Source organism: Protomyctophum bolini, assembly GCF_963924005.1.
Source record: "Protomyctophum bolini genome assembly, chromosome: 18".
In the NCBI taxonomy this organism is placed as follows: Eukaryota; Metazoa; Chordata; class Actinopteri; order Myctophiformes; family Myctophidae; genus Protomyctophum; species Protomyctophum bolini.
In genome coordinates this window covers 9,258,459-9,270,736 of record NC_137879.1, presented here as the reverse complement: position 1 = coordinate 9,270,736, position 12,278 = coordinate 9,258,459, and the positions used below count along the sequence as shown (strand labels likewise).

At 45.5% G+C, this 12,278-nt stretch overlaps 1 protein-coding gene across 2 annotated transcripts in view; it reads right to left on the bottom strand.

Moving 5' to 3' along the window:
* fam53b (family with sequence similarity 53 member B) overlaps positions 1-10,916 on the bottom strand; it is a 24,873-nt gene extending 13,957 nt beyond the window's left edge. The window contains exons 1-2 of one of the 2 annotated variants that reach the window (XM_080789118.1): positions 10,595-10,916; positions 859-1,089 (exon numbers count right to left, since the gene is read on the bottom strand). In XM_080789118.1, the coding sequence (XP_080645244.1) occupies positions 859-948 (90 nt within the window). In that variant the 5' untranslated portion in view covers positions 949-1,089; positions 10,595-10,916. The remainder of the gene's footprint in view (positions 1-858; positions 1,090-10,594) is intronic. The other variant, XM_080789117.1, reaches the window with a different exon arrangement.
* Between the last annotated feature and the right edge of the window lie 1,362 nt (positions 10,917-12,278).

Below are 12,278 nucleotides of genomic sequence, written 5' to 3'. Positions count from 1 at the left end.
TAAACCACATTTTGAAATTGAGTCATAGACTATACATACAGTAAATGTGCCCTGTGAGCTGATGTGTGCCAAGGACTAGTAACAACATGGAGAGAGAGAGAGAGAGAGAGAGAGAGAGAGAGAGCTACAGCAGAACAATAACCTCTGACTCTCAGGCCCAAGCATGGTGACTTCATTTCACGTGGCTGTCGAGGGCAAACGCAGTCCACGTTACTTTGGGGAGGGGAAAAAGTCTTGCACAAAACGCTAAGCAGAGGTTTTCTAACGGTGTGCAATCCTGATTGTATAAAGTGAGTCATAGTTGCCCCGTTCCTGGTGAAACTCTGAAATGCTCCGTTGTTTTCTTGAGCATAGTGTGTGGAAAGCATGGAGGATTCAAACCAGATGACACGCCGCAGCGATGACAAGTGGGAGCTATCACAATGCAATCATGACTAATAAACATCCTCATTGTCAAGTACGTAATGTCCAAGTAATGTTATTATTCGCCTTAACAGGACTTCCAGGGACTTTTTTAATAAGCCGTTGCTTTATATGGGTTTCCCAGCTAATTTGACTTCTTGCGAGAAATTAAGTCGATTAGTGGAAGGCTTACAGTACGCCATCAAAGGCAGTTTCTGTAATTGTAGTCAAATTCTGTCTTTGCCAAAAATGGGACAATACATTATACGGTCATAAAACTGCTGTGGAATGATGGATGTGTATTTTGACTTAATGCAAAACAGCAGCAGGTTGTGTCCCAAACCCCTTGACAACATAGTTGAGGCCTGCTGGCAGAAGGATGCGTAAACATGCAATCAGACATTGAACACAAAACCCGACACAGTTCATACATGAGGAAGAGAAAAAACATCTCACCGGGCCCAAAGCCAGCCGCTTGGACGCTACATCGTCGACACCCTTCTTTTCCAGTGTTTTCTTGTAAATGATCACCATGGCAACACACATCTTTGCCACAAGCCATTCCAGTGTGGGCGAACGAGTTTGGAGGCCATCTCGACGGGCATTACTCTCTCTCTCTCACACACACACACACGCTCGCGTGCCTTTGGCTCTTCCAGGAATGTGCTTCACTCCACAGGCCTAGTCCTGCGCAGACGAAAGTAAAAGACAAGAGAGATTATACTTTAGGACGTTTCTGTCGAATTCATTTAACCCATTCTGACCTGAGATCAGATTCATACGAGGTTTCCCACTGGACACACACTGGTCTGATTAACCCATTCTGACCTGAGATCAGATTCTAAAAATGTCAGTCGTTCTTCGATTTTTCAAAAAATAGCAGACCTACAAGCTCGTAGCGCGCCACTCGGTGGCGCGCTATGAGCTTGTAGATCTGCTATTTTTCAATAGCTAAAGCATGACATGATGCCAACACCAAAACGGGTTCCCGGTCAGAATGGGTTAAGTTTTCCATGTAAGGAAAGCGTGGGTCTACTGGCATAGCATTGTGGGGGAAATGGTTCCTGGGGGTGGTCTGGCTACACAAACACAGCGCCAAGGCAGGGCAGGCCTAGAGAACCAAGGTTCTCTTATGTCCTTGGGCTCAGCCAGCGTGTGTGTGCGCGCGCACACACACACACACACACACACACACACACACAGATACCTCAGTGTCTGAGCATTTGAGGTCTACTCTTCCCTCTATACCACCAGCATTTGCTAAACTCTTGAGCAGCTACCAAAGTGTGCGTCTGAAGAGGAAAGTGGAAAAGTCAAGGGAGGTCCGTGGTTTGACAAGAAGATCCTTTAATTCTCAAGTGGGCGAGCACAATGCTCCCCGCAAGAGTGTGAAAAATAAATAAAAATATACAGTCAGTCACAGTGTGACAGTGTGTGACCGCAGGCTGTCACCATCGGCACGGCATCAATAGGCGTGGAAGATGAACTGGGATAAACTGCGAGGTCTCACTTCCCTGTGTTGTTGTCGCCCTCGCTGTTGTCGCCGAATGTGGTACTCAAAACCCTTGGGTTTTTTTTATTTGGGGGGGGTTTTCCTCTCACCCATCCACTCGGGGACGGATTACCGTCCGCCCGAGTTTCCTCAAAGCGCTGCTCCCCCGTGCTGGGAGCGCGTAGCGGAGCAAAGTCAAAGTTGTGTAATTGAATCCTCAGGGGCTGGCTGGGAATAGCATGCGTGACCTTGCGGTTATCAAAACAACCCTCTTCGCATTAGTGCCGCGCCGATTGCAGTAAAACAGCTGATTAGCCACAGATGTGAATCTATGGAGCATAATCGCTGTGTAGATGATTACACTAGCACCTGACAGATTAGGCTCACACGGTCAGGTAAGAACGGCCCATGGGGGCCAGGGCGGACGATGGAACGTTTTTTTTTGTTTTGGGTGGTACTAACTAGGATCAGAGAGGAGTCGGGAGGGGCTGCCTGGCGACCGTCCGGGGCTAAATGACAGAACAACTGCAGCGAGAGGGAGAGGGGGGGAGTGAAAAAAAAGAAAACAATGAGAGAACTAGAAAGAACAGACGATGTCTGCGGAACAAAAGGGTGCAGTGTACAGATGATGAGACACCGTGGGAAACAAAAGAGGTGACATCAGAGAGGGGTGAAAGAAAATCACAAGACCCTGAGTGGGTGACGGACGTACGGACTGGCTGGTTGACTGGCTGACTGACTGACTGACGACCGGCTGGCTGGCTCACTGACTGACTGACTGACCATACAGTTCAGGGACACCAGTAAGTGCCTTAACTAACTTGTGGCCTCTGTGAATACAATGCGACAGATCAAAGGGTAGTGCAAAGCCTAAACTATGTGTGAACATTAAACACAGCACTGTGTTCTTCTCAATCATGGGTAACTAATAGACATACTGGAGTGGAGGAAATGGTCAAATTAGCCCCTCTTTAACCCATTAAGACCTGAGGCCCATTCTACAAATTCCTTCTAAATCAGTAGTTCAAGATTATATTTTTCAAAAATGGCAGATTTACAAGTTCGCAGCACGGCAGGAAGTGGCGTGCTGTGAGCTTGTATAGCTGCTATTTTTGAATAACCAACGCAAAAATATAAAATGACACAGATGCGCCCCCCCCCCACACGCACACACTATTATTTCAATTGCATTACGCAAAGCATTATGTCGTCCAGTGACAATGCAGTCTTGTTGTTCTGCTCTGATATAATAAAGACCTCTTTTCATCCCCCTTTTGTTTTCCGGGACGGTCCAACCTATTTTTCTCATTGCCATCAATCTCAGGTGACCACATTTCTTTCTTTTTTTTCCACCATTCCCCAAACTTGAACCACAAGCTTCAGTGAGAGAGGCTGAGAGGAGAGAACATGAATTATAGACGCTCCCCAGATTGTGTGACACAATCCAAACAACGCAGAATTAGCACAACGCTAACCTAGGCCGCCCCATAAGCGTACGCTTTTGAAACCCATTCAAACTCGCGTGGCAGTTTATGAATGGAAAACTGTGTGTGTTGAGAAACACTCCTTGGGGTTTGGCAGAGGCCTTAATGCTCTCTCATGCACACACGGGCGAAACTGTACTGCACGGCAAAAAAAAACACACGCGAGCGAGACATACCGAGACATGCTCCTTGGGCTGCCCGGTGGTTTACAACCCCAGAGCTCTTGCTTCATAGTTCATACCACACTGTTGGGTTCGTTGGATGGTGCTGGGGAGAATTACCCACAAGTAGTCAACTAACCATGCAGTGTACTGTCTAGCTCACTGTTTCTCAACCAGTGCTCCACAGACCACAAGTTGCCCATGGCCTAATTACTGTACGTACAGGTGGTCCAAGGGAATAAAAGTTAAAACATTGTTTTTTTGAGTAGTGCAACCACTCCAAGGAACAGCAATTTCTGTTGTGTTCACCTATGTGTTCACCTATGTGTCCGCCTATGTGACGTTAATGAGCACCAGTATGACTATTAGTACCAGTAGGGGCGCTGTTGTGCCAGAAACAGAGTGCTGCACTGTTGATTTTCTTTAACTAATAGGGGGGAGCTGTTAAGGGCTTGATAGGGCTTGATAATTTAGAAATGGATGTGTAATGCATTCTTAAATGCCAACTAATTAATATATTGTTGGAGGGGAGGTGAGGTGGATTGTTTGAAATATCTAATTGTCCAGACAGAGCTCCGACGAAGTTCAGAAACCACTGGTCTATAGCTATAGCTCACGCCAGATGATTATCTGTTTCTGTCAAAGGGTCATTTCCACCCTTTTTCTGCTGTCACATCATTCAGCCACAGCCCCGTAACCACACTGCACCTTATCTGGAATCAGTGAGAACCGTGCATCTTCTACAGGCTGATAGCTCTTTATCTGGGTCAGGGCAGCAGCCACCGTGAAAGCTGAGAAGCCTAATCTTTGCGTAGGGGAAGAGGGCTGTGGTGCCGTTCTCTGAGATCGGGACTCTCTGCTGCGCCACACGAAAAAGAACAGCCCTTGCTGTGTGACCTCAAATGTGACAGTGAGTGTGAGGCATCGCTGCCATCTTGGTCTAGTTGACCGAGCTCCAGAGCTTCCTCTGCGAGGCTACGATGCATGTTTTGGAATGTAAGAAAGTTGCAAACAGCAAGCCATGATAGAGCCAGAGAGGGGATTGGAATAAACACAGTGAGTGTATAGGCCCTACTTTACAGTTGTGACATTTACATGCAATAATTCAAACAGATGGGTTTTTTTCCCTACTGTATCGTCTCAACTCAACAGACGTATAGCACTGTAATGTCAAATAGCCTTGATGACCCAGCATGGTGGGGCGGGGAGGTGCAACGTCTAGAAAGTGTACAGGCTTTGAAACTAGACATCGCACCAGGCTCCTAAATTGCATTCAACCCCTAAAAGCTTTAAAATGCAATTGTCCAATTAGAGCAGCTTTTCTATACGTTGGCACAGACTGTTAATCCCTTGGGTTAGGACTACATTACATAAAGCTCTGGCAGCTTTGAGTCTGACTCTGACAATTACAGCCAATACTAATCCATCTTATGGCACTTATGTGAGCTAGTGGTAAACAACGTTGACATCATGTTCTACAAGTTCAAAAGTAGGATGCCGAGAAAGACTATAGGCCTATTTGCAAAGACACCCTAACATGCTGTACTTATGGATGATGGATAATGCATTGGCTTATTCCATATGACCAGCTCAGTGGTCTTGTGGTTAGAGTGTCCGCCCTGTAACTGGGAGGTTGGGATTCGATCCCCGGCCGGGTCATACCAAAGACTGGAAAGATGGGACCCAGTGCCTCCCTGCTTGGCACTCAGCATCAATTAAGGGTTGGATTGGGGTAAGTCCCTGCGACATACTAGCGTCACGTCCAGGGGGTGTACTTGTACATCAAGCTGCCTCACGCTACAGAAACAGGAGATAGGCTCCTGCCCTATATGGGCCTCATGGCTCGGCAAGGCTTACTTACTTATTCCTTATTCCTTCCTTATAAGTCTTTCATCGTCAGTATTCCAGATTAGAGACATAAAAGGAAGGTTTACATTTTTTTTCTCCATCGACATTCCTGCAAATGTATGACAGACAGTTGGATTTTTCTCCGTGGCTCTGAACAATCTCAGGATTGTGACCTTCTCCGTAATCTGAGCATCTGCTGACCAGGCACCTGAGATGGCCTAACATCTGCTGACCAGGCACCTGAGATGGCCTAACTGACCATGGCACCTGAGATGGCCTAACCCATCTGCTGACCAGGCACCTGAGATGGCCTAACCCATCTGCTGACCAGGCACCTGAGATGGCCTAACCCATCTGCTGACCAGGCACCTGAGATGGCCTAACTCCATCTGCTGACCAGGCACCTGAGATGGCCTAACCCATCTGCTGACCAGGCACCTGAGATGGCCTAACCCATCTGCTGACCAGGCACCTGAGATGGCCTAACCCATCTGCTGACCAGGCACCTGAGATGGCCTAACCCATCTGCTGACCAGGCACCTGAGATGGCCTAACCCATCTTCTGACCAGGCACCTGAGATGGCCTAACCCATCTGCTGACCAGGCACCTGAGATGGCCTAACCCATCTGCTGACCAGGCACCTGAGATGGCCTAACTCCATCTGCTGACCAGGCACCTGAGATGGCCTAACCCATCTGCTGACCAGGCACCTGAGATGGCCTGACTCCATCTGCTGACCAGGCACCTGAGATGGCCTAACCCATCTGCTGACCAGGCACCTGAGATGGCCTAACTCCATCTGCTGACCAGGCACCTGAGATGGCCTAACCCATCTGCTGACCAGGCACCTGAGATGGCCTAACTCCATCTGCTGACCAGGCACCTGAGATGGCCTAACCCATCTGCTGACCAGGCACCTGAGATGGCCTAACCCATCTGCTGACCAGGCACCTGAGATGGCCTAACTCCATCTGCTGACCAGGCACCTGAGATGGCCTAACCCATCTGCTGACCAGGCACCTGAGATGGCCTAACCCATCTGCTGACCAGGCACCTGAGATGGCCTAACCCATCTGCTGACCAGGCACCTGAGATGGCCTAACCCATCTGCTGACCAGGCACCTGAGATGGCCTAAACCCTAACCCATCTGCTGACCAGGCACCTGAGATGGCCTAAACCCTAACCCATCTGCTGACCAGGCACCTGAGATGGCCTAACCCAAAACCCCTCCTCTTCTTCTCCATCACTGGGGTGATTCAGAGAAGAATGCCCGGGTGAAAACTCATGCTCAAAACAAAGGAGGAAAAAAAACAATCCCCAGGCGAGAAAAGGGATGCACCTGGAAAGTTCCTGGAAAGTTGTCTCAAAGCTATTTGCACTTGTGGCCTACTGTATAATTATACTGTATATACAGTATATATACTTTGAGTAGTCAGTCAAGGCATGTTAACCATTTTAACCTAACTTGCATCCCTATTTTGGGCATCTCGTTACAGGTGTAAATGTTCAACAAAACATATATAGGTAACATGATCCCCAGGCGTTACATATATATATATAAGAAATAGCAGCTCTACCAGCTCACAACGTGTCACATTGTGATGCATCGTGAGCTTGTAGATCTTCTATTTTCAAAGCTTTAAAAGTGGTTAATGATCCATTTCTGGACTCCTGCACACAAGCTGTTTCCCACGTCATGGCGGTTGTTTGATGTTGTTGACAGAGTCAATCATAAAGTGCAGGACGCTGCATGCGTGGGTGTGTGAAGAGCCACCGAGACGAGACAGCCAACGGGTTCTGCTTTTTCCCCCCTCCCACAGAGCACTGAGAGCAGATGCACATCATCATCGCCACTGAAACCGACGAGACGTGAGAGGTGTTCCCTTTTTGACACTCGAACATGTCTTTGTTAGCGGTGTCATCAATTAGTGTCCTTCCATAAAGGGGGGGGGGGGCAGATCAGACGCCATCTTGAGTTCTGCCGCGGCTGGCTGACTAAGTGAAAAGAAATGCATGAAGCTCATTATAGGGTGGGTGTAGGCTCCGGCACACAGCTGCATGTGTTTTCAGTTCACCCCCCAAAAAAAATGAGGCTATGTCAAAAGGGAAGGCATACTCTACATTTAAAGCAGTGTGTGAATAGTGAAAAATGAGCATGGGGCTGGGAGGCTCAATAATGGTAACCAAGCTTGGGTTGAGGGTTTTGGGACGGAGCCACAGTCTCAGAGGCATGCAGCTGCCCACTTACCATAAACACAAAGGCCTAGCGAGGCCTATGCGTGGCGGCCAAGGAGCCCTTCTTTTTCTTTTTTTTTCTTTTTTTAAAGATGCCCCGCTGTTTAATTATCTCATACATAATCACTTGCACTGTATACATTTGTTCGGGACAAGAGGTTCCGTCGAGGTCTGTAAACATGTGCTTTGAGCGAATCCGTCTCAGAGCTAGGAGAGAAATGTTGCCCAGCTGAATGCAAAGTCGAACAAAAAGTCTCTTAATTACAATGGGGGTCTGAGAGGACACGTCCCCGGCAGAAATATCGGTTGCACGTTAATAGGCCTAGAATAGGAATAAAGACACCTCCTGGGATGGGATATTATTATAGGCCTATTGGCATCTGATCAACGTGAAGGATTCAATGAGGGAAAGACTGCATCCCATCCCCCGCATGGTGCTTCCACTAACCTCACACAGGAACTTTACAAAAACTAATCTAAAAACCAAACAACAAAAAAAAGAATCACTGCCAACTTGGCATCCCTGTTTTGCGCATGTCATTATAGGTTAACTTTTTCAAAAAATGTATACAAAAAACCCGCAAACAATATCAGAGCAAATAGAGCATGGTTAAAGGTTTGTAATTAACCACATACGTTTGGCAATGTGATACATCAGATCTCATGTTTCAAAGTCAAACAAAGCTCTCTAAATATGTTCATCATATGAGGGAAAGAATGACGAGGGAAGAATCATCTGTATTCTGATTGCGTCCCTTTACGGAGTTTTTTTTCGTTCTTTTTTTTTTTTTGCTGACTAATTTGCCAAATGGGAGGCCACTCCGTTTCTGGAATAAAGCTGCCCTGAAAACACAGATAGCACCAAGTAACCTGCAGTACAAACAGTCCCTTAAACCCCTTTTCCAAAATCCCTCATGAAAGGGAAATGAGTTTGGCAAGCAAATTGGTGTGACGGGAGCTCACAGAATGTTACACACAGGCTACAGAGCAAACAGGATTTTGAACTCAAGAAAAAGGCCACAAACTCCACTGATGGCAAAAATATGAATCACCATGCTTGCACAAGAAGTACGTTCATTTGGCATGTCCACTGTGTAGGTACCAGGAATCACACTGCCTGCCTGCCTGCCAGCCAGCTGCTGGTCTGGCTGCATTGTACGTGTACATGTGACAACAAACACCTCGGTATGCATCTAATTGTATAGCCTTCTATGAGACTACTTTCCCCGAGACAGCTTCAGGAAAGTTCTACCAAGAGATTATCGTGATGGCCGCTGGCCGCGGGCCCTTTAGTGAGCCCTTTTTCTTTTGTGCTCTTGAGTGAGTACCGAACAAACTGTTGGATTCTATGTCAGCCTTGACTGTCTTCATACCTGAGGCAAAGCTGGTTAGATGGAGATAAGATGACAGCATTCCTTTTAAACAGCAGCAACAACAACAACTGTACCAAAAAAAAACCTAGAGCAACTAAATAGCCCAAATAACAAGGTCAAGTACAGTACAGGTATGGAGACATGAATGGAAGGCTATAGCTTTTCCACAGCTAACATGACTACCCTGATAGTGGTAACCCATCTGGCTGCTAGTGGATTGTAATACAAGACTTATAGGGACTATACCATCCCAAGTTCAGACCAGACAGCTTGTACTATAAAGGTCAGACCATTAACAAGAAATGCTTCTGAAAGGAGGAGGGATTCTCATGAAGCAACATGTTGAAAATAATTGATAATCTACTTTCACATAATAAGTTAAGTTATATTGAGGATAACTGTTGAGAGACTATTCACTCAGAAGTGTTAACAGAAAGCATACACAAGTATATTCATTCATACAGTCACTGTTGATAGACTATAGTATACACACAATATATGTGTATAGAATGGATATTATCCGGTATTGCAGTCACTGTTGATAGTCTGTCCAAATAGGAATTCATATTCATTCATTCATTCATAGACGGTACATTCATTCATATACTACTCAGTGTTGAATTGATAGACTGCATATATTTCCACCTGCACTCACTGTATGTTATTATTCATTCGTATGCTTACTGGCGAAAGACGTACATATAGATTATATTCATGTTTTCACAGTACCGTATGTAAGTTTTCTCTTATCTGTTTGATGGAGTTGACTCAACAATAAAAACCACTCCTACACTTTTATTACTAATTTGACTGATGCCTTTACGAGTCAGGCATACTTCTCTCTCTGGTTAAAGTATTCAGAATCTCCTCGTATTTTCACAGCTGTACTGTGTTACTCATGTATATTACACACCTTTTGACAACACTTTTACAAATAGAGAGAAACTACTGTAGTACATTCATTCATTCATTCATATACCGTTGCTATCTGTTAATAAACTATATCCACCCATATCATTGTTGCTATAGACTACTTTCACTGTCTGGCAATAGCTGTATCTTCATTCATATTTCATCTAGCCTACATGTTACTGTAATCCAAAACATGAGACAGAGTAAAGAAAGAAAGAAAGAAAGAAAGGGGAAAAACTAAACTCCCATGCTGCAAACTGAGGAAGCTAACGTTAACCCCATGCAAGACAAAAGGGGACAAAGGCAATGGAAACATGGTGAAAGTTGCTAAAGCTAAAGTGAGTGCTATTACAACTTTATCACAACGAACGCTGTGCACTTTCCCCCGTTATAGCCCTACGATCGTGCATGTCTGTCTGTTATTTCACTATTTCCAGTCACTAATCATCAACCGCATTGTTGCATGTGTACGCGAATCACGCCACTTTCACAACATCACACAACAAGTATAGTCGCTGTTATAAGTTCACACTCTCAAATCTAGTTTAGAGCTGGACATTATAAGTGCTTCACGCTTTACAAAGTTATGCCCAGTTCCTATGTAATGGCACAGATATAACAAACACAATATAATTCGTATTCTTCGTTAACGACAACAGAACCATGACTTGCTTATATCACTCACAAGCATCAGGCTGGTCAACATCTCGAGGAGCTGGATCCAGCGACTGTCGGACACACTGTAACCATCTTCAGATTCTTGTGCACGAAAGCAAAACAAGGCGTGAGCCGCCTGCGTTGCTGCTGCCTGCCTGCGAGCCAGACGCTCCTCTGTGTGTAACTTATTGCGCTGCTGTACGTGTGTGAGTGTGTGCAGTGATGGGATGATGAGTGTGTGTGTGTTGTGTGTGCGTGCATGCGAATGCATGCAGCCAGCCCCAGCTCCACACAACTACGCTGAGCAGACTGCTGCCCAGTGAGTCAGTGAGTGCATACGACTAGTGTCCAAGAAGTTTGCACGCTAATGACGCTCTGTGACAACATTAGACTATTAGGAGGACGTACCACTGTGTCACGTGGGGGTGGTTAAAGAACACAGAGATCATCTGTTAATTTAACTCTGCTGAGAGTGTGCAATTTTCAATTGGAACCAACGAGTCCACTTGGTTCTATTTGTAGGCCTACACTCTCAGAAGTTTTAATGTAATAGTCATCATTTTTATACAGTTCAGTTAGGCTAATTTATAACAGTTTATATAGCTATACCTTCTGTTTTTAGTGGATAATTGACTTAAAGGCTATTTTTATGTTATTCTCATTAGGGTAGTAGGCTAAGTAAGAGTAAGTTATAATTATAAATATTTCAAATATTACAAAAATGCATTAGCCTACTTCACTATAGTCCCCCATGACTCCAACTGCAGTCCTGAAAAGTAATCACAGTTTTGTGCTGTGTAAGTATGTATAGACAAGGAACCTGTCAAAATATAAAACTGTGTGTGTGTGTGTGTGTGTGTGTGTGTGTGTGTGTGTGTGTGTGTGTGTGTGTGTGTGTGTGTGTGCCTGCGTGTGTGCGTGTGCGTGTGGCCGTGTGCGTGCGTGAGAATGAGAGACATAACTCCTCTCCACAAAATGAATTCCAGCATTCAAATTATAAGGGGCTGCTAAATAAACACATTTATTACAAACAGATGTTCTTCATCCCAGACCATAAAGAAAGTGTTGCGTACTGTAGGATGCCATATGGACTCCTCTGCTAAACCATGGCAGTTATTCACTATTAGGGATGAACTACACGCAAATTGGGACCCTGCGTGCACCTTACTTATTACAGTGACGGGGTGCCAATCCGGGCCTATAGCACCGTGGCACGGCCATAAGGATGAACATGTGATCCCAGGCGAAGGTGCAGTGGGTGTAGAACAGTTATTTTCAAATAGTGAAGTGGTTAGTTTGTTAATTAGATTGTTTTGTTGTGACCTTAGGTTGCAGATTACTATGAAAAATCCGCCCGTCGCTTCGTCACTCACGCCTCCATATGGTTGTCAATCCATCCATGGTTGCCTCATGACATCACAGATTCACAACTCGTGACGCGCTCCATATATGGCTGTCTCCATATATGAAGATCGCGACTCATTTACCATTGACAATGAGAGCAGAATGTAGGTCATATGTGTCTGAACAAATCGGCTTATTGTGTCAACACAAATATGAAATGCCATTGACAATGAAAGGATAAGTTATGTCTTATGTGTCTGAGCAAACACCAGATTAATAGTTTAACTCCTGCTTCTCAACTGGGCCGTATGAAGGAGCTCTGTTGTTTCAGCACGTCGCTTCTCGCTCTCAGGGTGTCTTACTGCATG